General features: G+C 40.6%; 1 protein-coding gene across 7 annotated transcripts in view; it reads left to right on the top strand.

Annotated features, from left to right (window-relative positions):
* Window positions 1-24,286, top strand: part of WDR33 (WD repeat domain 33) — a 119,219-nt gene that overhangs the window by 18,648 nt on the left and 76,285 nt on the right. For all 7 annotated transcript variants that reach the window (XR_002339188.1, XM_021075457.1, XM_021075460.1 and 4 more), the window contains exon 2: window positions 24,045-24,271. Coding sequence is in view for 6 of the 7 variants with exons in the window: in XM_021075457.1 (XP_020931116.1) it covers window positions 24,068-24,271 (204 nt within the window). In the remaining variant the exon portion in view is untranslated. The remainder of the gene's footprint in view (window positions 1-24,044; window positions 24,272-24,286) is intronic.

The raw sequence follows: 24,286 nt of genomic DNA on the forward strand, positions 1-24,286 counted from the left end.
ACATTGGGAACTACCTAAAATATTCCAAGCATTCTTAATGATTATATGAAATTTCATGATGTAAATATTTAGAAGTAATTTATTTAGTTATTCCTCTCTGGTTACCTGTTATGTTTGTGAACTGAACTGATACTTTTTTTGCAAGACAATTTTTAGTTGCCTATGTGGACCTCTATTAAATCATAGAATGTTTTTTGAAATGTATAAATATACAAGGATATTTCTGGAAATTATAGCTTGTTGTAACATGGTTAAAAATAGCAAAAGTTGGGAGTTCCCATTGTGGCACAGTGGAAATGAATCTGACTAGTATCCATAAGGATGTGGGTTTGAACCCTGGCCTCACTTAGTGGCTTGGGGATTCTGTGTTGCTGTGAGCTGCGGTGTAGGTTATAGATGAGGCTTGGATCCTGTGTGGCTGTGGTGTGGGCCAGCAGCTGTAGCTCTGATTCGACCCCTAGCCTGGGAACTTCCATGTGCTGCGAGTTTGGCCCTCAAAAGCAAAAAAAAAAAAAAAAAAGTAATAATAAAGTTGGAGTTCCCTTGTTGTGCAGTGGGTTAAAGATTGTTGTCACTGCAGTGGCTTAGGTGGCTGCCATGGCATGGGTTTGATCCCTGGCCTGGGAACTCCCACATGCTGTGGGTGAGGCCAAAAAAAAAAAAATAGTGAAAGTTTTCTAGACTATCAAATGTAAGATTATAAGTCATAGTCATTCTGTGCTTTATGAATTTTAAGTATTGAGTGCTATTAATGGTTCTTAATCCTGTTACTTCATTTTAGAGATCTAGGAAACAAAGATCCAGAGGTTTCAAAACTTTCTCCATGGTAGGAAAGGAAGTTACCAGAGCCTTAAATACAATCCTAGCTTCCCTAGTTTGTTATTCTTTGCGCCCTTAATGATACAGTACCCCTTTCCCCAAGGCTTATAGAGATTCTGTGGAGGAATTGTGAATATTATTAGAGTGGTACAACTTTGCTGTATGTCTTGAACTTACTTTTAAGATGTAACTAGAAGGAGTTCCCTTTGCAGCATGTGATGCAGCGGAAACTAATCCAACTAGAATCATGAGGATGTCAGAGTTCTTTCGTGGCTCAGTGGTGAACAAATCTGACTAACATCCATGAGGACACAGGTTTGATCCCTGGCCTTGCTCAGTGGGTTAAGGATCTGGTGTTGCTGTGAGCTGTGGTGTAGGTCACAGACATGGCTTGGATCCTGTGTTGCTGTGGCTGTGGTGGTAGGCCAGCAGCTACAGCTCTGATTTGACCCCTAGCCTGGGAACCTTCGTATTCTGCGGGTGAGGCCCTAAAAAGCAAAAAAAAAAAAAAAAAAAAAAAAAGATGTAACTGGAAGGTGTTCTACAGTTGAAGAGGATTTTTTAAAAAAGAGTTTGAGAACATCCTTGCATTCTGTCTCATCTCGTCTGTTATTTTTCTTTGTGAATAGTAAGTGCTGCCAATTCCAGTTGATTCTTGTTATTCTGCAAAGCTCCCACAAATGCTAAACTAATACTGAACTGTTGCATTAAGGGGAAGTTTAGATTCCTATGAGCCTCTGTGGCAATATTTGATTCTGCCAACAAAAACATAACCTTACTTTATGTGTGTTCCTATTTAAAGATACTTTATTTAATGTATATTGCTGATCCATTAACATTAAACTCATGGCCAACAGCATTGGTTGTTTACAGTATCTAAACTATTTAATCCATAAGGCACATCACAGCCTTACATTTAAGAACACTTGATAGCACTTCAGCACAACACTGCTGGGGGTGGGGTGGGACAGGGTGTGCATTTTAAGCTGTAAAATCAACAAAAAGCACAAAAATATGGCGAACATGATATGCATTAGATTGCAAAAAGGATACTTGTTTACAGTATGATAGCTGAAGCCAGAAGGCAGAATATTGCTTAGTTAGTTAGACCTCAGCTGGGAACTTGAACTCTGGGTGATGCAGATTTTTTGCTGCTGTTTGTATGTCTACGAATGACTACTGTAGACTACAAGTGCTCATTTGGGGGCTGCAGATAAATTTACTTGTAGGCAAGTTTGCAAATGCCAAATCTTAAATAAAAAGGATCCACTGTAGTTTGAACACCAGGAAACAATAAGCAGTATTTCCTATTAAGATATTTTTTTTCAACTCCAGAGATATAAAAAATGTGTCTTTAATTTTATTTTTTATTTTTTGTCTTTTTAGGGCTACACCCAGGGTATATGGAGGTTCCCAGCCTAGGGGTATAATCAGAGCTGTAGCTGCTAGCCCAATAGTAATGTTCGGCTTTTTAAATTCTTTAAACAGCATTTTGATCTATCTATATATATATGTATATTTTTAGGGCCACACCTGCAGCATATGGAAGTTCCTGGGCTAGGGATTGAATCAGAGCTGTAGCTGACGGCGTACTCCACAGCCACAGCAACATAGGATCCAGACCTCATCTGCCACCTATGTCATAGCACACGGCAACATCAGATCCTTAACCCAGGCATCGAACCTACATCCTCACAGATACTATATCAGGTTCTTGACCCACTGGGCCACAACAGGAACTCGTGAGGGAGCTTTTCTGTTCCACCCAATGTACCATAGTTTCCCAGAAGTTCTTCTTTTTTTTTTTGTCTTTTGTCTTTTTTGTTGTTGTTGTTGTTGCTATTTCTTGGGCCGCTCCCGCGGCATATGGAGGTTCCCAGGCTAGGGGTTGATTCGGAGCTGTAGCCACCGGCCTACGCCAGAGCCACAGCAACGCGGGATCTGAGCCGCGTCTGCAACCTACACCACAGCTCACGGCAATGCCGGATCGTTAACCCACTGAGCAAGGGCAGGGACCGAACCCTCAACCTCATGGTTCCTAGTCGGATTCGTTAACCACTGCGCCACGACGGGAACTCCCCAGAAGTTCTATTATTGGATTATTTTCAGTTACTGAGTAAACTGCTTGGGGGATATTTTAGAACTTCTTTGCAGAATTGAACACTACTCTGGACAGATTATATCATAGAGTTCTCTGCAGATTCTTTTCTTTAGAACCTAAATGCAATTACCATACAGTATATATTTTAGTTTTAATTTTTGTGTGTGTGTGTGTGTGTGTGTGTGTGTGGCACCTGTGTCATATGGAAGTTCATGGGCCAGGGATCAAATCTGAGCTGCAGCTGTGACCTATGCCACAGCTGTGGCAATGCTGGATCCTTAGGTCACTGCACTGGGCCAGGAATTAATATGTGCCTTAGCAGTGACCTGAGCTGCAGCAGAAACAATGCTGGATCCTTAACTCACTGAGCCACAGCAGGAACTCTTTTTTTTTTTTTTTTTATTTAAATTTTTAACTGCTTTACCCACAGAAAAAACTGTCCTGAAAAATATGAATATATCCTGAGATCTTTCAGTATCACAATGGAAATCTTTATCTTATTTCAAAATAACCAACTCAACAGGGGACATATTTCAGTCTTTATTGACTCATAGGCATATGAGCTAGTGCCCAGCTTCTACTTCTTTTACATTTTCCTCCATAAGTGGATGGAATTATTCAGTATAAGTCTGATGTAGGACAGTGAACCCTTTGCAGGCATTTACAGTTTAGGTTGAAGTCATTGACTAATGTGAAACAAGAAACACTATCAAGATAGGGAGCCCACACACTCATTTCAAAATTTAATATTTTTCCTCTGTAAATAACATGTACTCAGTAGTTTCAGGTGTGCAAATGATGACTCAATATATGTATATATTATGAAATTATAACCATGATAGGTCTAGTTATAATGTGTCTCCTGGAGTTCCCATTGTGTCTTAGCCGAAATGAACCCAACTAGGATCCTTGAGGATGCAGGTTCGATTCTTGGCCTTGCTCAATTGGTTAAGGATCTGGCGTTGCCGTGAGTTGTGGTGTAGGTCACACACTAGTCTCAGATCTGGCTTGTGGCTGTGGCTGGCAGCTGCAGCTCCGATTGGACCCCTAGCCTAGGAACTATTATATACCACATGTGCAGCCCTAAAAAAAGCAAAATAAAAAAAAGTGTATCCTTACATTGTCACAAATTATTTTTCTTATGATAAGAATTTTTAATGTCTACTCTCAGAGTTCCCTTGTGGCTCAGCAAGTTAAGGATCTGGCATTGTCACTGTGGTGGCTCTGTTAAACCTGTGGCATGGGTTCAGTCCCTAACCTGGGAACTTCCGCATGCTGCAGGCGTGGCAAAAAAACAAACAAATAAAAAAAACTACTCTCTTAGAAACTTTCTAGTATGCAATATAGTAGTATTAACTATAGTTCCTATGCTATATATTACATCCCCTTGATATTTATTTTATTTTTAGGGCCACACTTGTGCCATATGGAGGTTCCCACGCTAGGGATGGAATTGGAGCTGTAGTCTCCAGCCTATGCCACAGCCACAGCAACTGAGATCTGAGCCACATCCGTGACCTACACCACAGCTCACGGCAACACCAGATCCTTAAACCCCTGAGCAAGGCCAGGGATCGAACCCGAAACCTCATGGTTACCAGTTGGATTTGTTAACTACTGAGCCACAATGGGAACTCTGACATTTATTTTATAACTGGAAGTTTGTACCTTTTTTTTTGGGCCAAGCCTGTGGCATACTGGGCCACCCACTCCTGGGCAGGGCATCTATCCAAAGAAAACCATGACTTGAAAAGATACATGTACTCCAGTGTTCATTGCAGCACTATATACAGTAGCCAGGACATGGAAACAGCCTCAATGCCCATTGACGGAGGAGTGGAGAAAAGATGTGGTACATATACACAGTGGAATATTACTCAGTCATTAAAAGGAAAGAAATAATGGCATTTGCAGCAACATGGATGGACCTAGAAATTAGCATGCTAAGTGAAGTTAGACAATGAGACAGCAACGTCATGTGCTGTCACTTATATGTGGAATCTAAAAAAGGGGCACAGTGAACTTCTTTGCATAACAGATACTGACTCACAGACTTTGAAACTTATGGTTTCCAAAGGAGGTAGTTTGGGAGTGGGTGGATGGGCTGGGGATTTGGGATGGAAATGCTATAAAATTGGGTCATGATGATCGTTATACAACTATAAATGTAATAAAATTCATTGAGTTAAAAAGGAAAAAGAAGTTCCTGGGCCGGGGATTGATCCCTAGTCACAGCAGTGACAGTGCCGGATCCTTAACCATTAGGCCACCAGGGAACTCAAGATTGTATTTTTAATGGTGACAGTACTGTGATACATATATATGTATACACACACACACATATGAATATATGTATATACATATACCATATTTGCATGTGTATGAGTGTGTGTGTGTGTGTATAATAGAGAGGCCCTTGGATATTTTTATATCTTAGCTATTATAAATAACGCTATAGTGAACATGGGTTGCATATGTCTTTTTGAGTTAGTGTTTTTGTTTTCTTTGGATAAATACCCAAAAGTAGAATTGCTGGATTGCATGGTAGCTCAGTTTTTAATTTATGGTGGAACCTCCACATTGTTTTATGCTTACTCTCTTTTTACTGATACCATCAATATCCAAGAGGCTTTTAAATTATTAGTTGTTTGTAGTTTTAGAATGGGAAGTATTGCTTAAGGACATGTGAAAGAACAGCTGTTTTTTTGAAAGTTGTATTTCCTGTTTTAAGTTAATATTGGTTAAAAGTATTTCATATAGACTCTAGATAATAGATTTGTGCTTTACTTATTTAAAATAATGTAATGATGAAGCTGATTGTCAGTTCTTCAGAAATGTTATACTGGACTGAATTCATTTGGAGGGCCTGATCACCTTTATGCCATGGATGTTGTCTTTCATACTTACAGAACTTCTGGCTAAGAACTGTGTCTTGAGTTTTTGATTGAACACTTAATCCAACATAGAATAAGCAACTGAATTTATATTTTTGTCATTTATAAACTGATTCTGTCCAGTCATTAAAGGAGAACAAGTCAGATCCCTATGGCTTTAGAAAAGTACACATAGTATATCCTGGAATGGAAAAATATTTTCTTAAAAACAAAACTGAGGCATTTCCTGGTGGCTCAGTGGATTAAGGAACTGATGTTGTCGCTGCTGGGGTGAGAGTTGCTGCACAGGTACAGTGTCATTCCCTGGCTCAGGAACGTCCACATGATGTGTGTCCGGCCAAAGAAAAAACAAAAACTGAGTTCTGGCTCTATTTCCCAAGTTTAATGAGAGGGTGAAATTTCAGTGTTTTGTTTTTTGTTTTGTCTCTGTCTTTTCTAGGTCCACAACCGCGGCATGTGGAGGTTTCCAGGCTAGGGGTCTAATAAGAGCTGTAGCCACCAGCCTGTGCCAGAGCCACAGCAACGCCAGATCTGAGCCACTTTTTTGACCTGCACCACAGCTCATGGCAATGCTGGATCCTTAACCCACTGAGTGAGGCCAGGGATTGAACCCTCAACCTCATAGTTCCTAGTCGGATTCGTTAATCACTGAGCCATGACGGGAACTCCCTCAGTGTTTTATTTTTTTTATTTTTTATTTTTTGTCTTTTTTGTTGTTGTTGTTGTTGCTGCTATTTCTTGGGCCGCTCCCGCGGCATATGGAGGTTCCCAGGCTAGGGGTTGAATCGGAGCTGCAGCCACCGACTTACGCCAAAGTGAGGTGGTGTGAGGTGATACATCATTGTAGTTTTGATTTCTGTAATAATTAGCCATGTTGAGCATCTTTTCATATGCCTGTTGGCCATCTGAATGTCTTCTTTGGGTAAATGTCTATTTAGGTCTTCTGCCCATCTTCTAATTGAATAATTTGTTTTAATTATTTAAAGAGTAGTTGGGAGTTCCTATCATGGTGCAGCAGAAACGATTCGGACTGAGAACCATGAGGTTGCGGATCCCTGGTCTCACTTAGTGGGTTAAGGATCTGGCGTTGCCGTGAGCTGTGGTGTAGGTCACAGATGTGGCTCATATCTGGTGTTGATGTGGCTGTGGCATAGGCCAGCAGCTGTAGCTCCGATTCAACTCCTAACCTGGAAATGTCCATATGCTGTAGTAGCGGCCCTAAAAAGCAAAAAAAAAAAAAGAAGAGGAAGTTGATTTACAGTGTTGTGCCAATTTCTGCTGCACAGCAAAGTGACCCAGTCATACATAAATATACATTCCTTTTTTTTTTTTCCTAGCCACGTCTGTGCCTACACCACAGCTCACAGCAATGCTGGATCTTTTTTTGACATTGAGCTTTATGAACTCTTTCTGTGTTTTGGAATTTAATCCCTTTTTAGTCGAATCATTTGTAAATATTTCTTCCCATTCCATAGATTGTTGTTTTGCTTTTTTTTTTTTTTTTGTCTTTTTGTCTTCTTTTTTGTTATTGTTGTTGTTGCTATTTCTTGGGCTGCTCCCGCAGCATATGGAGGTTCCCAGGCTAGGGGTTGAATCGGAGCTGTAGCCACCGGCCTACGCCAGAGCCACAGCAACGCGGGATCCGAGCCGCGTCTGCAACCTACACCACAGCTCAGGGCAACGCCGGATCGTTAACCCACTGAGCAAGGGGCAGGGACCGAACCCGCAACCTCATGGTTCCTAGTCGGATTCGTTAACCACTGCGCCACGACGGGAACTCCTGTTTTGCTTTTTTGATGGTTTCTTTGATGTGTAAGAGCTTGTAAGTTTGATTAGATCCCATTTGTTTAATTTTGCTTTTATTTCTTTTGCCTTTGGAGACTGATCTATGAAAATATTGCTGTGATTTATGTCAAAGAATGTTTGACATAAATTCTGGAGTTCCACTGTGGCACAGTGGAATAAGAAAGAACCTGACTGCAGTGGCTCAGGTTGCTGGGGAGGTGAGGGTTCGATCCCTGACCAGGTACAGTGGGCTAAAGGATATGATGTTGGTCACAGCTGTGATATAGTTTGCAGCTGAGGCTCAAATTCAGTCCCTGGCCTGGGAACCTTCATATGCTGTGGGTGTAGTCATTAAGAAAAAAAAAAGAATGTTTTGCCTGTGTTCTCTCCTAGCACTTTAGCCTTCCCACTAAATTCAGGAACAAGATAAGGATGTCCACTATTATTACACCTTTTTTTTTTTTGGTTTGCTCCCAAGGCACGTGCATGTTAAAAAATTCCCATGGGGAGTTTGTGTTGTGGGGCAGTGAAAATGAATGTGACTGGTATCCATGAGGATGCAGGTTTGATCCCTGGCCTCACTCTGGCGTGGCTGTGGTAGTGGTATAGGCCAGCAGCTGTAGCTCCCATTTGATCCCTAGCCTAGGAACTTCCATATGCTGTGGGTGCAACCCTAAAAAGCAAAAAAAAAAAAGTTCCCTTGTGAGGGAACCCATACCACAACAATGACCAGAGCTGTTGCAGTGACAGTGCTGGATCCTTAACCCACTGCATCACAAGGGAACTCCTCTTATTACTTTGATTTAACATAGTACTCTGCAACAATTAGACAAGAAAAAGAAATAGAGAGTATCCAGTAGTTTGGAGGGAAGAGGTTAAAACTATAACTATTTGCAGGTCACATGATAACTCCAAATAGAGAATCTTTAAGTCTCCACACAAAACTATTAGAAAAAAATACCAGAAAGAAAAAAAAATTTTCATTTAAAATCACATTAAAAAAACCCTAAGGAGTTCCCGTCGTGGCACAGTGGTTAACGAATCCGACTAGGAACCATGAGGTTGCAGGTTTGGTCCCTGCCCTTGCTCAGTGGGTTAACGATCCGGCGTTGCCCTGAGCTGTGGTGTAGGTTGCAGACGCGGCTCGGATCCCGCGTTGCTGTGGCTCTGGTGTAGGCCGGTGGCTACAGCTCCGATTCAACCCCTAGCCTGGGAACCTCCATATGCCGCGGGAGCGGCCCAAGAAATAGCAACAACAACAACAACAACAAAAAAAAGACAAAAAACAAACAAAACAAAACAAAAAAAACCCTAAAATATCTAGGAATAAATTTATTTATTTATTTATTTAATCTTTTTGCCTTTTCTAGGGCCACTCCTGAGTCATATGGAGGGTTTCTAGGCTAGGGGTCTAATCAGAGCTGCAGCTGCCAGCCTGCACCACAGCCACAGCAACGCAGGATCCGAGCCACGTCTTTCACCTACACCACAGCTCATGGCAATGCTAGGTCCTTAACCCATTGAGCGAGGCCAGGGATTGAACCTGCAACCTCATCGTTCCTAGTCGGATTCGTTAACCACTGAGCCACCATGGGAACTTCACTAGGAATAAATTTAACCAAGGAGGTGTGAGACCTATGTGCTGAAAACTGTAAAACATTGATGGAGGAAACTGAAGGTGATTCAAAGAAATGAAAAGATATCTTATGTTCTTGGATTGGAAGAATTAATATTGTTAAAAATGGCCATAGTACCCAGTGCATTCTACTGGTTTAGTATTATCCCTATCAAAATACCCATGACATTTTCCACAGAAATAGAACAAATAATCCTAACATTTATGTGGGACCATAAAAGACCCAGAATTGTCAAAGCCATCCTGGGCCGGGCACGGGGGTGGGAACCAAAGCTGAGGTATAACCTTCCCAAACCTCAGACTGTTCTACAAAGCTGCACTAATCAAAACAGCATGGTGTTGGCACAAAAATACATACAGATAAATGGAAAGATTAGCCCAGAATGAACTCTGTACTTATGAGCAGTCAATCTACAACAAAGGAGTTAAGACTATACAATGGGGAAAAGATAGTCTCTTTAACAAGTGTTGTTGGGAAAGCTGGACAGCTGTGTGTAGAACAATGAAATTAGAATGTTCCCTTAAATCATATATAAAAAATAAACTCAAAATGATTTATAAAGATCTAAATGTGGAGTTCCTGTGGTGGCACAGCACAGCAGTAATAAACCCGATGAGTATCCATAAAGATGTGGGTTCAGTCCCTGGCCTCTCTCAATGAGTTAAGGATCCAGCATTTCTGTGAGCTGTGGTGTAGTTCGCAGATGTGGTTCTAATCTGGTGTTGCTGTGGCTGTGGTGTAGGCTGGCAGCTTCAGCTCCAATTTGACCCCCAGCTTGCATACTTCATGTGCCACAGGTGGGGCCCTAAAGAGACAAACAAAACAAAACAAAAGACCTAAATGTAAGGCATGACACCATAAAACTAGCACATAGACTAAATTTCCTGTCATCCTTACACTAAGCCATCTAACTTAGGCCATCACTGGTAATATTTTTGGTGTATCTGTCTGTTCATGATGTAATCATAAAAACATGAGTGCACTTATAGCATACATTGGCCTGATTTCTTTGTTTTAACTCAACCAAGGTCATTTTTTATCTTTTCTTTTTTAGATCGCATAGAATTTTATATTTCCTTCAAAGGTTTTTTATTTTAATTTTTAAATTATTTTTATTTTTTTCATTATAGTTGGTTTAGAGTGTTCTGTCAGTTTCTACTGTACAGCATAGTGACCCTTCTAAGGTTTATATTCATCACATGAAAGTGTAGCTTGATCATTTTCATCAGTGAATTTGGAAAGTTTAGGAATGGGTCAGATTTTTAGTATTGGTTGTATCTGTTGTGAATACTTTTTTTTTTGCCATTTCATAGGCTGCTCCCGCAGCATATGGAGGGGAGGTTCCTAGGATAGGGGTCTAATCGGAGCTGTAGCTGCCGGCCTACACCAGAGCCTCAGCAATGCAGGATCCAAGCTGCATCTGCAACCTACACCACAGCTCAAAGCAATGCTGGATCCTTAACCCACTGAGCAAGGCCAGTGATCAAACCCACAACCTCATGGTTCCTAGTCGGATTCATTAACCACCGAGCCATGACGGGAACTCCTGTTGTGAATACTTTATAATAGTAACCTTAAATTACTTATACATTTTGGAATTTGAAAAAAAAAAAAAATTCTGTGCTGGTTATTTGAACTTATCTATATGTCAGTGAGAAGTTCTCAAAGTGAGGTCAGGGAGTTCCCACTATGGCTCAGTGGAAACGAATCTGACTAGTATCCATGAGGATGTGGGTTCCTTGGCCTCACTCAATAGGGTGGGGATCTGTAATTGCTGTGAGCTGTGATGTAGGTCACAGACGTGGCCCGGATCTTGTGTTGCTATGGCTGTGGTATAGGGGTCAGATTGGAGCTATATCTGCTGGCCTATACCACAGTCACAGCAATACAAGATCTATTTGACCCCTAGCCTGGAAATGTCCATATGCTGTGGGTGCATCCTTTTATTTATTTAGTTATTTAATTTATTTTATTTTTTTTGTCTTTTGCTATTTCTTTGGGCCCCTCCCGCGGCATATGGAGGTTCCCAGGCTAGGGTTTGAATCAGAGCTGTAGCCACCGGCCTACACCAGAGCCACAGCAACGCAGGATCCGAGCCGTGTCTGCAACCTACACCACAGCTCAGGGCAACGCCGGATCGTTAACCCACTGAGCAAGGGCAGGGACCGAACCCGCAACCTCATGGTTCCTAGTCGGATTCGTTAACCACTGCGCCACGACGGGAACTCCCGGGTGCATCCTTTTAAAAAAAAAAAAAAAAAAAAAAGAGGCTGGTCAGAACTATTAGTATCATTACTTTTTTTTTTTAAACTGTGCACTTGTGATATAAAAGCAGTAATGGATAAAAGTACTAGTAGTTATTGTAGGTGTTTTGTTTTGTTTTGTTTTTGTTTTGTTTTGTCTTTTTGCCTTTTCTAGGGCCACTTCCAGCAGCATATGGAGGTTCCCAGCCTAGGGGTCTAATCGGAGCTACAGCTGCCGGGCTATGACAGAGCCACAGCAACGTGGTATCTGAGTTGAGTCTGCAACCTACATCACACCTCACGGCAATGCCAGATCCTTAACCCACTGAGCAAGGCCAGGGATCATCATTCCTAGCTGGATTCGTTAACCACTGCGCCACGACGGGAACTCCATTGTAGGTTTTTTTAAAGGCCACAGCCGTGGCATTTGGAAGTTTCTGGACTAGGGGTAGAATTGGAGCTGCAGCTGCTGGCCTGTGCCACAGCAACACAGGATCCCAGCCACCTCTGCAACCTACACTGTAGCTTGTGGCAGCCCCAGATCCTTAACTCCCTGAGCAAGGCCAGGGATTAAACCACATCCTCATGGACACCATGCCAGGTTCTTAACTTGCAGAGCCACGATGGGAACTCCCATTGCATGACTACTATCACCTCACACTGGTAGTTAAAAAAAGCCAGTTTTACTTAAGAATGTTATTGACAAGGAACAAAAACAATTTATTTAAATGATAACCCTTGAATGTGGTTTTATTTATTTATTTATTTATTTGCTTTTTAGGGCTGCAGGCACAGCATATGGCAGTTCCCAGGCTAGGGGTCAAATTGGAGCTACAGCTACTGGCCTATACCACAGCCACAGCAATGCAAGATCTGGGCCATGTCTGTGAACTACACCGTAGGTCATGGCAATGGTGGTTCCTTAACCCACTGAGCGAGGCCAGGGATCAAACCTGCATCCGTATGGATCCTAGTTGGGTTCATTACTGCTAAGCCATGACAGGAACTCCTGAATGTGTGTTTTTATTTTTATTTTTTTTATTTTTTTATTTTTATTATTATTATTTTTTTGTCTTTTGGTCTTTTGTTGTTGTTGTTATTGCTATTTCTTGGGCCGCTCCCGCGGCATATGGAGGTTCCCAGGCTAGGGGACGAATTGGAGCTACAGCCACTGGCCTACACCACAGTCACAGCAACGCAGGATCCGAGCCGCCTCTGCAACCTACACCACAGCTCAGGGCAACGCCGGATCGTTAACCCACTGAGCAAGGGCAGGGACCGAACCCGCAACCTCATGGTTCCTAGTCGGATTCGTTAACCACTGCGCCACGACGGGAACTCCTTATTTATTTATTTATTTTTTGTCTTTTGGTCTTTTGTTGTTGTTGTTATTGCTATTTCTTGTGAATGTGTGTTTTTAAATACACTGTGGTGTAGGTCACAGACATGGCTGGGATCCCGAGTTGCTATGGCTGTGGCAAAGGCCAGCAGCTACAGCTCTGATTTTTTTTTTTTTTTCTTTTTGCTTTTTTAGGGCTATACTTGTGGCATGTGGAAGTTCCCAGGCTAGGGGTCATATTGTAGCTACAGTTGCAGGCGTACACCACAGCCACAGTAATGCTGGATCCAAGCCGTGCCTGCAGCCTACACAACTCATGAAAATGCTGAGTCCTTAAACCACTGAGCAAGGCCAGGGATTGAACCTACATCCTCGTGGATACTAATCAGGTTCATTACCACTGAGCCACAATGAGAACTCCCCTGTTTGTGGTTTTGAAGACTATTAATAATTTTTTTTTTTAAAAGAGGGGAGGGGGGAGGGGAGGAGGGAAGGGGAAGGAAGAGATGAATGTGAACAACAGGGCCATAGGCCTGGCCTTTCTCATGAAACGGATGGTGCTGCTGCTTCTTTTTTTTTTTCCGAGCAGCATCCACGGCATACGGAGGTTCCCAGGCTAGGGGTCGAATCAGAGCTGTAGCTGCTGGCCTACACACAGCCACAGAAACACTGGATCTGAGCTGTGTCTACGCCCTATACCACAGCTCATGGCAGCGCCAGATCCTTAACCCACTGAGCAAGGCCAGGGATTGAACCTGTATCCTCATGGGTGCTAATCAGATTCATTTCCACTGAGCCATGATAGGAACTCCTGTGGTTTTGAAGACTATTGTTAAGATGTAATTTCTCCTCAGATTGATTTACTAGATCAGAATCCTAGAAACATTTTTGTAGATAATGAATAATAAGCTACTTTAAAGAATCAAAGAATGGCACAAGGATTACTAAAACACTTTTTTTTTTTAATTTAAGTATTACTAAAACACTTTTGATAAAGAACAACAAAGTTGGAGAATCTGATCTGAAATCTGATTGATTTTAAGACTTTTCTTTCTGGTTATAGCAATCAAGGTACCAAGGTATTGAGGCCCCACAAAATGTGAAAGGCAATTTAGTAGAGAAAAGATGAGTCTTTTTCATAATTGTTTACAGAATAATTGGAAAACAACAATAAAATTGGCAGAAGAGAAAAATCTTTGTACTCTTGGCTTAGATATTTCTTAGATATAATCAAAAGCAAAAAATTAATCAGTTGATAAATTTAACTTCATTAAAATTAAAACCATGTGCTCTTTGAAGGAAATGAAAAGCAGCTTCAGACTGAGAGAAAACATTGGCAAATCACATATCTGGTAATGATTTTTATGTAGATTACAGAAAGAATACTCTCAACTCAATAAAATAATCCATTTAAAAAATGGGCAAAAATGGAGTTCCCATTGTGGCTCGGTGTGTTATGAACCCCACTAGTATCCATGAGGATGTGGGTTCAATCCCTGGCCTCACTTAGAGGCTTAAGGATCTGGCATTGTTGTGAGCTGTGGTGTAGGTTGCAGACATGGTTCAGATCCTGAGCCGCTTGTGACAGCATTTTTAAAAATGGGCAAAAAAAAAAAAGGGCAAAAAATTTGAACAGACAGCTCGTCAAAGAAGATGTGTGTGAGCCCAGCACATACATCATTAGGAAAGATGACCAGCATCATACATATTAGGAAATTGCAAATTCAGACATTGAGTTAGCTGGCAGTTCCCTGGTGGCTCAGTGGGTTAAGGATCCAGAGTTGTCACTGATGTGGCACGGGTTCAATCCCTGCTTGTGGCAGGCGCAGCCAACATAAAAACAAAACCAATGAGATACCATTACAGACCTATTAGAATGTCTAAGATCCAAAACACTGACATCACTAAATGCTGGTGAGGTTATGGAGCAACACAAAGTCTCATTCATTGCTGGTAGAAATGTAAACTGGTGAGAACTACTTTGGACAATTTATTAGTTTCTTATGAAATGAAGTGTATAAGAAGATCCAGTAATCACACTCCTTGGTGTTTAACCAGATGCGTTGAAAACAATTTCATTCAGGAGTTCCCATTGTGGCTCAGTGGTTAAGGAATCCGACTAGGAACCATGAGATTGCGGGTTCGATCCCTGGCCTTGCTCAGTGGGTTAAGGATCCCGAGTTACCGTGAGCTGTGATGTAAGTCGAAGCCACGGCTCGGCATTGCTGTGGCTCTGGTGTAGGCCGGTGGCTACAGCTCCAATTCGACCCCTAGCCTGGGAACCTCCATATGCTGTGGGAGCTGCACAAGAAATGGCAAAAAAGACAAAAAAAAAAAAAATTTTTCATTCAAAAACTTGTACGTGAATGTTTTTAAATAAGTTTATTCATAATTGCCAAAACTTAGGTAACCAAGATGTACTTTATAGTTGAGTGAATAAACAAAGAGTTGGTACATCTAGACTATGGAATGTTATTCAATGCTAAAAAGAAATGATCTAAGCTGTGGTGGAAAAGACCCGGAGGGCCTTTATTGGATTGATTGATTGCCTGAGGCAATGTGGAAATTTCTGGGCCAGGGATTGAACCCTAGCCACAGCAGTGACAACACTGGATTCTTAGCCTGCTAGGCCACCAGGGATCACCTGGAGGGACTTTAAATACATAATGCTCTGTGAAAGAACCAGTCTGAATACATTTGCCAAAGCCCATAGAATGCACAACACTAGGAGTGAATGAACATCCATATGAACTTTGGGCTTTGAGTGATAATGATTTATTAATGTTGGTATACTGATTTTAACAAATGTACCATTCTGAATGTTGTGGGGGAGAGGGCTGTGTGTGTGTGTGTGTGTGTGTGTGTGTGTGTGTGTGTGTAGCAACTCTGTAGTTTCTGCTCACTTTTGCTATGGTCCTAAAACTGTTTTAAAAATTGTATTGAAAATATTAAAAGAAAAGAACAAGTTATGGCATTCAGACTTCTTGAGTTGTGGCAGATATTTTTCTTGAAGATGAATGTAGGTAAACTTCTTTCAAGGAAAGCACCTAACAGTATTGGTTGCCAGTGAGAAAAATCGAGTTTTTGGAGTTGCCACTGTGGCGCAACAGGATCAATGGTGTCTCTGCAGTTCCAGGCACAGGTTCAGTCACTGGCCCAGCACAGGCCCAGTACAGTGGATTAAAGGATCCAGCATTGCCACAGCTGCAGCATAGGTCGCAACTGAGGCCTGGATCTGATTTCTGACCCGGGAACTCCATATGCCACGGGAAGCCAAAAAAAAAAAAAGATTTTAAAGAAGATATTACAGTTTTGGAAAAGCTCACATTTGCCATGTGAGGTTGAGTTTCCCAGTTATTAATAGTTTTTATGATAAGATCAATGGTGATTTTAATAAAATGATTATTATATGTACTGTAAGAAATTTCATGGGTGAAATGTCTAATTCTGCGGAACAAGTGTTTTCCAAACGTTCAGTGCATGATGTTATAAAGTCATGCATGGGTTAAGGTTCCAAAATGCAAAATAAGCCAGTGTATTTGAATATAACAGAGTATAAAAAGCTTATTGATGTTATTTCAAATGCTGCATTACAGTTAATATTTATTTAATAAACTACCACTTGTCGGAGTTCCCTTTGTGGCATAGCGGAAATGAATCTAACTAGTATCCATGAGGATGTGGGTTCAATCCCTGGCCTCACTTGCTGGATTGGGGATCTAGCATTCCCATGAGCTGTGGTGTTGGTCAAGAATGAGGCTCAGATCCTGAATTTCGGTCTCTGTGGCATAGGCCAGAAGCTTGTAGCTCCTATTTGACTCCTAGCCTGGGAACCCATATACCGCAAGTGTGGCCCTAAAAAACAAACAAAGAAAACCTACCACTTGTCAAGTTTTGTTAGAATATTTTAAAAAATCCATAATTTTCTGAGGCTATTAAAATATTCTTCCTTTTTCCAAATATGTATTTCTGTGGGTCCAGATATTTTTTAACCCAAATAGCATATTGTAGCAGCTTGAATGCCATTAAAGTAATGCTAGTTGTAAACCATGTTGATTAAAGAAATCAGCAATAGGATATGATTTTGGTTTAAAGGAAAAAAATACTGCTTTATATGTACTTTTGGCCAATTGATGAACTCTCAGGTCATAGAGGTGTTTTTTATTTTTGTTTTGATGCAAACCCTCAGTTCCACCCTACTGAATCTTAAAGATGTTTTCATTCAGTTCTGTGAAGCATTTGATTAATTCATTTTGGATTGAATTTTGGAATTAAGTTTTAGCAATGTTACTTTCCTATTAAAAAATACATTTGAGGGGTTGTTGCTTGGTGCAATGGGTTAAGAATCTGACTGCAGTGTCTGGGATTGCTGCAGAATTGCAGATTCCATCCCTGGCGTGGTGCAGTAGGTTAAGGATCCAGTGTTGCCACAGCTTTGGCATGTAGGTGACAACTGCAGCTCAGATTTGGTACCTGGCCTGGGAACTTCTGTATGCCTCGGGTGTGGCCATAAAAAAAATAAATAAATAAAAATACAGTTGACCCTTGAACAGTGCGCATTTGAATTGTTCAGGTCCACTTAGACACAGATAATTTTTGGGTTTTTTTTTTTTTTTTGGTCTTTTTTGGGCCACATCCACGGCATATGGAAGTTCCCAGGCTAGGGGTTGAGTCAGAGCTGTAGCTGCCTGCCTGCACCACAGCTACAGCACTGCCAGATCCAAGCCCCGTCTGTGACCTACACCACAGCTCATAGCAATGCTGGATCCTTAACCCGCAGAGTGAGGCCAGGAATCAAACCTGCGTCCTCATGAATACTGGTTGGGTTCGTTATCCCTGAGCCATGATGGGAACTCCAGATGCAGATAGTTTTTTTTTTTTTTTTTTTTGTCTTTTTTTGGCCTTTTCCGGGAGCCACTCCTGTCGCATATGTAGGTTTCCAGGCTAGGGGTCTAATCAGAGCTGTAGCCACTGGCCTATGCCAGAGCCACAGCAACTTGGGATCCAAGCTGTGTCTGAGACCCACACCATAGCTCATGGCAACGCCGAATCCTTAACCCACTGAGCAAGGCCAGGGATCGAACCCCAAACCTCATGGTTCCTAGTCGAATTTGTTAACCATTGTGCCACGACGGGAACTCCAGAGGCAGATAGTTTTTGATAGTAGGTACTACAGTGCATCATTGTTAGTTGAATCTGAAGTTTTGAGGAACCATGGATTCGGAGGGCTGACCCAAATTATAATCATACACAGATTAACCCCTAGTTGTTCAAGGGTCAACTGTGCACCTTTATCCCCTGTGTTTTAGCTGGAGATTGACTGTGATGGTAAAAATTTTCTAATGGAGTCAGATTATTTTGGATTATGTTTGGCTGGGGAAAAGATTATACAGGTCATGATGTACTGAATGAATGTTACTTATTTTTGTTTCTTCCCTCAATGTCTTTTCCTCTGACTTCCCCCACACCCCACCCTGAATTTAAACTTCTCAGGGCTGAATTGTGTACCTGGCATCCTATGTTATATCCCTGTTACCCATACTGGCTCCTGGCAAACAAGCAGTAGTAGTATTCTCACATTGCTTTCTTTTTGAGCTCTTCTGTTTTGATAAACTTTGTCTTGAGAGCAGACTATGTGGTTGTCTCTGACTGTCTTTAGCCTGTCACAGGTAGTTTAGTGCAGACTGATTACTTTTTTTTTTTTTCTTTTTTGATTACTTCTTGTAATGAATTACATTTCTTGTTATGTTTCCCATGTCACAGGGATTTTTCAACAAATTCAACAGTTCCCAGGTATAGTAACTAGTTGAATTTGATGGTGCCTGCTCATCGTTATTATCTTTTTATTATCTTAATAACTTTTTTCTATATAGTTTCCAATTAAAGTGTTAACACTTTCATGAATCCCTTTCTATTCATTCTGCTATTGTTGCTCTAATTTTTAAGGTTTCGTTACCACTGGTATACAGATGTTATTACTTCAATTAGGTTTAGGTTCAATAAAATGAGTTATTTTTTAGTACAGTTCTACAGTGTGAAACTTGTAATGACTTTTCCATAAGAAAAACATTTGTGTTTTTTTTCCTATCTTCAGTTATAGTCTTGGTGGTGTCACATGAGTAAGATTATAAAAGAGGTTTTTTAATAATAGTTGGGACAAGAAGCAGAATTATAATGCTTGTATGGACTTGGGTGTACAGGCATTGGAGAACTAAGTTTGAGTATTTCAGTTTGTTCAACAGACTAAAAGAACAGTATTTCATGCAGAGTAATATCTTTGAGGAAAAAGGATCTTTGAAGTTATCTACATTAAACTCATTGCCCAAGTTGAGAAAACATGCAGAGAAGTTGCATGCCTTGCCTAATTTTGTAGAATACTTGAAAGCTTGAAGGCTAAGAATATGCTGCAGACTTATGTAAATTCTGGAGTCTTTGTATTTGCCAGAAATAGAGACAGAGACCAGACACTTCAAAGTCTGAAATCTGTTCTGTGAACTTAGAAGTGATATTCAGTGAGTCAGAACTATATGTTATGCACAATGCAAGGTATAATAAAAAAGTAGGCACTTGATAAAATTGTGCTGATTCCTTAAAACATCGAAGGTTTGCATGTACGAAAAAGACACGATGAATACAATGTTTCAGGTGGATGTTTTTCTTAGCAGTTTGGTACTATTATTAGTGTATATTTAATAATCATGTGCAAATTACTTGTTCTTGTTCTACCTTGACTTCTTTTGCTTACAGCCCCTGTTCCCCCCGCCCCATCCCTTCTGTCTCCCTTCCTTACCTTCCATACCAGATGTGACATGAATTATGCTTTGGGTACAACTCTGACTTCTAGTTTAAATTGTGGTCTTCTGTTAATGTAGCTCAAGTATGGATACTGCATGCAGTGAGTAGAAATTACGGTAGTTATTTTTATGAAAGATAAAGCTTTTTTTTTTATGTATTTGGTTGTATATTTAGTTCCTTGAAGTACAGTCTGGAGTAAAGCATGAAAAGGATAATTTTAATGACTTGAATGATGGTTCTTTCTATCTGGACCACTCATTTTTCAATCTCATATGTCAAGTTTTCTGTTGTCTCATTCAGAGAAAGCCATTATATCATTATTGCTGAAATCTTTTGGCAATCCATGTTGAAGGAGAGTCAGGAGGTCTGTCCAGGTATTATGCTCTGCCTCTGTGTTTTTCTGCTAGGGTTGCCATGACATAGTACCGTAGGTTGGGTGGCTTAAAGAACAGAAATTAATTTTCTCACAGTTTTGGAAGTTAGAAGTCTGAGGTTAAGGTATGAGCAGGGTTGGTTTCTTCTGAGGCCCCTGTCCTTGGCTTGTTGGTGGCCATCATCTTCCCATGTTTTCACATGCATGGCCTTCCTGCTGTGCAAGCCTTTGTCCTAATTGCCTCTTCTTATTAGGATACCAGGTATAAGGATTAGGGCTTTCTCTTTAAATCTCATCACATTCTGAGGTACTGCATCATGTTCTGGGTACTGCAGGTCAGGACTTCCACATATGAATTTGGGGCTGGGGGGTACAGTTTAGCTCATAACAACCTCTAAAGAAGCTCTGTTTGACTTTGGTCGAGTTACAGTGGTTTGCAGTAAGGGAAGCTGAAGCTGAAATGTAAGGCCTGTATGAAGACTGGTTACTGTCTTGTCAGGTTTGTTTATGTTTTATTTCAGGACTGGATTTTGATTTAGAATGTAGTCATATTTTTTTTTCCTCTCTCTCTTTTTTTTTTTTTTCTTTTTGTTGTTAGGGCCATACCCATGGCATATGGAGGTTCCCAGGCAGGGGTCGAATCAGAGCTACAGCTGCTGGCCTTACACCACAGCCACAGCAACGCAGGATCCGAGCCGCATCTGCGACTCACACCACAGCTCACGGCAATGCCAGATCCTTAACCCACTGAGTGAGGCCAGGGATTGAACCTGCAGCCTCATGGTTTCTAGTCAGATTTGTTTCTGCTGCACTACAATGGGAACGCCATTCTTCTCTTTTTCTTTATGCCAACCAGACCTTTCTTTATTTCTGGAACACAAGTGATACTTGACCAATTCAAGGAAAAGTTAAAGGCCTTTTTTTTTTTCTTTCCTTTTCTTTTTAGGGCCCACCCGCAGCATATAGAGGTTCCCAGTCTAGGGGTTGAATTGGATCTGTAGCCACTGGCCTACACCACAGCCACAGCAATGCCAGATCCGAGCCCCATCTGCGACCTACACCACAGCTCATGGCAACGCTGGATCCTTAATCCACTGAGTCAGTCCAGGGATCAAATCTGTGTCCTTGTGCATACTAGTCAGATTCATTCCCGATGAGCCATGATGGGAACTCCTAAAGGCCTTCTTTCAGAACAAGTTTTAGTCAACAAATCTGTAAATGGAAAGATATTTTCTCTCATCTTCTGTAAGGTCTTAAATGAAGGAGTAATATTTTTCTCTAGCTTTAACATGTGAATTATTCAAGAATGTTAGTAACAACATACTGATTGTTTTGCATTTGACTTCAGTCATTTTCCTCATATTTGTACAGTAGATCCTTAGTTTGCCTCTTGGTTAGTGCTTTGACATTCAGGTACCCATCACCCAGCTTCAACACCATTAACTTTGTATTAATGTTTTGTCTAGTCTCCATCTAAAATTTTTTTCCAGTGTATTAAACACCCCATTCTTCCTTTTTATTTAGGCCTGCACTTGCAGCATATGGAAGTTTCCAGGCTAGGGGTTAAATTGGAGCTGCAGTTGCTGGCCTATACCACAGCGACATCAGCGCAGGATCCGAGCTGTGTCAAGCGTCCAGTTCAGCACCACTTAATACATTCACAGTGCTGTGCATCTGACACCTCTACCTGCTTCCAAACATTTTCATCATCTCCAAGGGAAACCCCATTGCCCTTAAGCAGTCATTCCCATTCTACCCTTCCCCTGCCAACCACTAATAAGCCTTTTTTTTTTTTTTTTTTTTTGAGGTAAATAGCTGTTCATTTAAAGAGAGGGAAGATAGTTATGGAAAAAGGTCAGGCCCAGGTAGGTGGTGAGGTGGAGAGGGAGAGAGAAAGAGCAGGAGAGGAAGAGAGTGTGATATACTATGTATTAGCCTGTTCTGGATTTTTCATATACATGAAATTATACAATATGTGACCTAAAATGTCTAGCTTCTTTCACTTATGTTTTTGAGATTCATCTATGTTATAGCATGTTTCAGGAATTCATTCCCCCTTTTTGGTTCAATAATTTTTAAGCCTCTTTTGATATATGTAAAAGTCTTTGTTCTCATTTGACATCAGTAATTTTAGAAACTAAAATATTGGATAATTCTAATAAAATTAGACATTTGATGATTATAAAGTGAAAAAAATAGTAATTTTAAAACATACTTTTCTAAGCTGCATTCTTTTAAAATAACTGGCCTGGGCATCTATATTAAAACTGTTAGTTGAAATCTGGATGCTGAAACTTAGTTGTATTCATGGGATAACTGAATAAAGCAATTCTTCACCAGCCTTATTTATTTATTTATTTATTTATTTGTATTTTTAGGGACGCACCTGCAGCGTGTGGTGGTTCCCAGGCTAGGGGTCAAATCAGAGCTGTAGCTGCTGGCCTACACCACAGCCACAGCAGTGTGGGATCTGAGATGGGTCTGCGATCTATACCACAGCTCACACTCACGTCAATGCTGGATCCTTAACCCACTGAGTAAGGCCAGGGATCGAACCTGCATCCTCAGGGATGCTAGTTGGGTTCCTTAACCACTCAGCCACTATGGGAATTCGTGTATTACATTCTAATTTAATTTACTCACAGCCCAAAGAGAGACAGAGTGTGTCTTATCTCTGTACAAATTAACATTTGTCAGGGACCTTTTGGGATTTCTCCAGAGTAGTGGTAATAATATGTATTAAATACATAATTTTATTACTTTATTTTTGGTGTTGTGATAGTCAGGATTTCTTCCCCCGCCTCCAACCCTCCTCCATCCTCTTTCTATTATTATTGAATGGTTTCAGGAGACAACTAAAGTGACAAGGATGAATTAAGTAGTACTAAGAATGTTTTCATCTGAAGGCAATCATAAATTTATTTCCAGGTCCTTTAGGGTCTTGAATGAGGAAAGGCAAATGTAAGAATATGGAAAAATAATGGAGAGTCTAATTGTTCTCTTTTTTTAAAAAAAATTGCAGAAGTGCTTTTAATACCACTTATGTGTTTTTCATGGTGTGCTTTTTAAAATATGCTTAAGATATGTTTTTAAATCATGCATATTTATATTACTGAAAGGTAGGTTTAATTGGAGAGCAATAAAGTTGAAAAACTAAGCTCTTAACTTATTTTTTGGTCTTTTTGTCTTTTTAGGGCCACACCCAAGCATATAAAGGTTCCCAGGCTAGCGGTCCATTCGGAGCTGTAGCCACCAGCGTATGCCAGAGCCATAGCAACACTGGATCTGAGCTGCCTCTGTGACCTATGTCACAGCTCATGGCAACACTGTATCCTTAGCCTACTGTCAGGAATTGAACCTGCCTCCTCATGGATGCTACTCGGGTTCACTAACCACTGAGCCCTGATGGGAACTCTTAACACTTCTTTCTTCAGCTGTTAGCTAAATTTTGCCTATATAAATATATAATACACATACTGAGAAGTTTCTGTGGTAGTTACTTTGAGCTAGACAAGTAGCTTTTGAAATTAGATTATTTTGAAATTAGATATACATACTTTTACATTCATATGAAATAGGATAGTTTATTCCACTTTTTACACTAGTCCTAGGAAATTTAAAAGAACAAAAATCAGGTTTAAAAAATTTTAATGACTCTTAGATAAAAGGGGGGTCTTACGATATACTTACTTGATATACTATCAAACATGTAATGAGAACTTTATTTTTAAAAATGTGAACAGTTCTCAGTGATTTTTACCTTCCTCCCCCACCACATGGTGCAACATACTCAACCCAAGCTTTTATAAACTGATTTTTCTTTCTGTTAGGCTGAATTTTATAACATACTTTTTAGCACTTATTCTGTGAACTGACCTTTTTCACATGTGTAGCTCATCCCTGCATTAAGTCTAATAATTCATTTTGGAAAAAGATTGAGGAAAAGCTGAACTGATGCGTATTAGAAAAAGGAAGAAAAGTGTAAAAAAAAAATATTCGCTTAAAAATGTTTTCAGTGCTGATGTATTTGTAGTGAAAGTACTTTTTCCTTACTCTAGTGTCCTAGAACGAAAACATCACCATGGCTACAGAAATTGGTTCTCCTCCTCGTTTTTTCCATATGCCAAGGTTCCAACACCAGGCACCTCGACAGCTGTTTTATAAGCGACCTGATTTTGCACAGCAACAAGCAATGCAACAGCTTACCTTTGATGGAAAACGAATGAGAAAAGCAGTAAACCGAAAAACCATAGACTATAATCCATCTGTAATTAAGTATTTAGAGGTAAGTCTAATTAAT

This window comes from Sus scrofa, chromosome 15 (assembly GCF_000003025.6).
Source record: "Sus scrofa isolate TJ Tabasco breed Duroc chromosome 15, Sscrofa11.1, whole genome shotgun sequence".
Taxonomy (NCBI): domain Eukaryota; kingdom Metazoa; phylum Chordata; class Mammalia; order Artiodactyla; family Suidae; genus Sus; species Sus scrofa.